Source organism: Parus major, chromosome 9 (genome assembly GCF_001522545.3).
Source record: "Parus major isolate Abel chromosome 9, Parus_major1.1, whole genome shotgun sequence".
Lineage (NCBI taxonomy): Eukaryota > Metazoa > Chordata > Aves > Passeriformes > Paridae > Parus > Parus major.
In genome coordinates, this window is record NC_031778.1 from 24760918 (window position 1) to 24763307 (window position 2390).

General features: G+C 53.9%; 1 protein-coding gene across 1 annotated transcript in view; it reads left to right on the forward strand.

The window, feature by feature from the left end:
- The window catches only part of MINDY4B (MINDY family member 4B), a 5232-nt gene extending 4316 nt beyond the window's left edge, over nt 1-916 (forward strand). The window contains exon 7 of the mRNA XM_033516777.1: nt 906-916. Coding sequence (XP_033372668.1) covers nt 906-916 — 11 coding nt within the window. The remainder of the gene's footprint in view (nt 1-905) is intronic.
- The last annotated feature ends 1474 nt before the right edge of the window (nt 917-2390 follow it).

Here is a 2390-nt window from a genome sequence, read left to right on the forward strand (position 1 = left end):
GGTTTTACCCCATCCAGCCCTCAAGCCCCTCGCAGCCACTCACTCACTCCCCACCAGCAGGATCAGGGAGGGAACTGCAGGGGTAGGAAATGAAGAACTTGTGGGTTGAGACAAAGACAGGTTAATAAGAAAAGCAAAAGCCACACACACGTGCCAAGGAAAACAAAGAATGAATTCACTTCCTCCAGAGGCAGGCAGGTGTTCAGGCACCTCCAGGAGGGCAGGCTCCCATCACACACAGCAGTGACTTGGGAAGACAAACACCGTACTCAAAAGTCCCCCTCCCTTTCTCTTCCTTCCCCCCACTTTATACACTGAGCATGATGTCACAGGTCTGGAATATCCCTTTGATCATTTTGGGTCCTCTGTCCTGGCTGTGTCTTCTCCCAGCCTGCCACGCACTCCCAACTTCCTCACCAGCAGGAGGAACCCAAAAGGCCTTGGCTATGCCAGCAATAACAAAACCATCTCTGAATTATCAGCTGGGTTCTGCATAAATCCAAACCACAGCCCCACACCAGGCACTGGGAAGGCAATGAATGCTACCCCAGACAAAACCTGCACACCCACCTGCCCGGCTGACTGAGGCTGAAGTCTGTCTTGCTGCTCAGCACCAGGTGCCACCATGGCCCTCGTGTTCCCCACCAAGTTTCATATCCCTCCAGGAGGGATAACCTGCTCCTGTAGCAACGCTTGGGTTGTGAACCAGGTTTTGTGCTTGGGGTGCAAGGTTCTTGTTTCTCTGCTGCTGTGCACCACTTACCTTCCTCGCTGGGTGCCTCCTTCCTTGCTCTCCTTTCACTGCAGCATTTAAAGCAAAGTCAGAACCTTGAAACTAAAGGGTAAATCTGCACGGAAGTAGAGTGATTTGAGATAAACTGTCATGATACCTGGTGTGGCCACAGATCCTATCTGAGCATCTGCTCAGAAAAGCAACATGCAAACACACTGTGCAAGGAGCCCAGGGCTGCACATGGAGCACTGGAATTTCCCGGGGGCCCCAGGGGCAGGGGCAGTCCCCAGCTCAGGGGGCCCTGCTTGAGCTCCCCCAGCTCCCTGGGGCAGACCGGCAGCACATCTGCACCAACACGGCTGCAGAAGCTTCTGCTTTTAACCTTCACTGAAGCCTTTTAGAGTGGGGTTGGGTTTTTAAGATTGTTTTTTTTAGACATTTATTTTTCATTTCCTCTTCAGACACTCATTCACATCACTGGGAAGAGGCTCAAAGAGAAGGCCCCTGCAGCCCAGGGAGGAGGCGCCCAGCCCTGGAGATGGCAATCAGGACCAAGTGGGCAGGTGCAACCATCAGCTGGAACGGGACAGACCCCTTCTTTTGAGGAGTGAGACAATGGACCCCTGCTCCTGAAGGAGCATCTAGCACACATTAACAACTCCACTGGTCACTGCAGTCTGGAGGACAAAACCTCTCTCCCCAGACAAACAGCCTTTGGTGCACTGAAGGGACACCCTGCCCACAAGGCATCGCACCTTGAGTGGGCACTGGGGGAACAGCCACCTGCAGCCCTGTCCCACTGCACACCTTCTTCAGGTGCTGGGATGCAGGTTCTCCTGCTTCCCACCACAGCTGGCAGGAAAGAGTCAAGTCCCCGCACAGCTGCCTGGAGGGATTTCAAAGCTGCACAGATTGGATGGGATGTGTGATTTGGGAACTTGGTTTAGTGGTGGCCTTGGCAGTGCTGCGGTAATGGTCGGACCTGTTGGGTCTTAGAGGGCTTTTCCAACCCAAACTGTTCTGGGGTTCTGTGATTCAGGGATTTTACTGCCACTGCCAAATCCTCCCACCCTGCATTAGCCTGACAAGCGTGGGCAGGGCACATTGCTTCCAGCTCACAGAAACCACTGTCCACTTCCTTTTTCACTGCCATTACTCCAAAACGACCTGTCAGTCACACCCTTAACGTGTTGCTAATGACAACTAACAATAAACCTTCTGCAACTGATCCAGAAGCTTGGTTCAAATGTATTGAATTGAATAAATTAAATTTATATTGAATTGAATAATTTAATATATTCCATTTTATAAAATAAGAAGTGGTGACCCCCAGTCTGCGATTGTGCTGGGCCAGGATGAGATGCTGGTTACACCTGGCGTGGGGTCTGCACTGCGCTGCCCATCTCCAGTTTCTGCCCAGCTCAGGGCACCGCGGAGCTCGAGGTGTCCCCGGCTGGGGCTGCGGCTCCGCCCGAGCGCTGCAGGGGACGGACAGCGCCGCTGACAGGGACCGGTCCGGTGTCACTGCCCGGTCCTGTGTCACTGTCCGGTCCTGTGTCACTGCCCGGTCCTGTGTCACTGTCCGGTCCCGGTGTCACTGCCCAGTCCCGGTGTCACTGCCCAGTCCCGGTGTCACTGCATGGTCCCGGTGTCACTG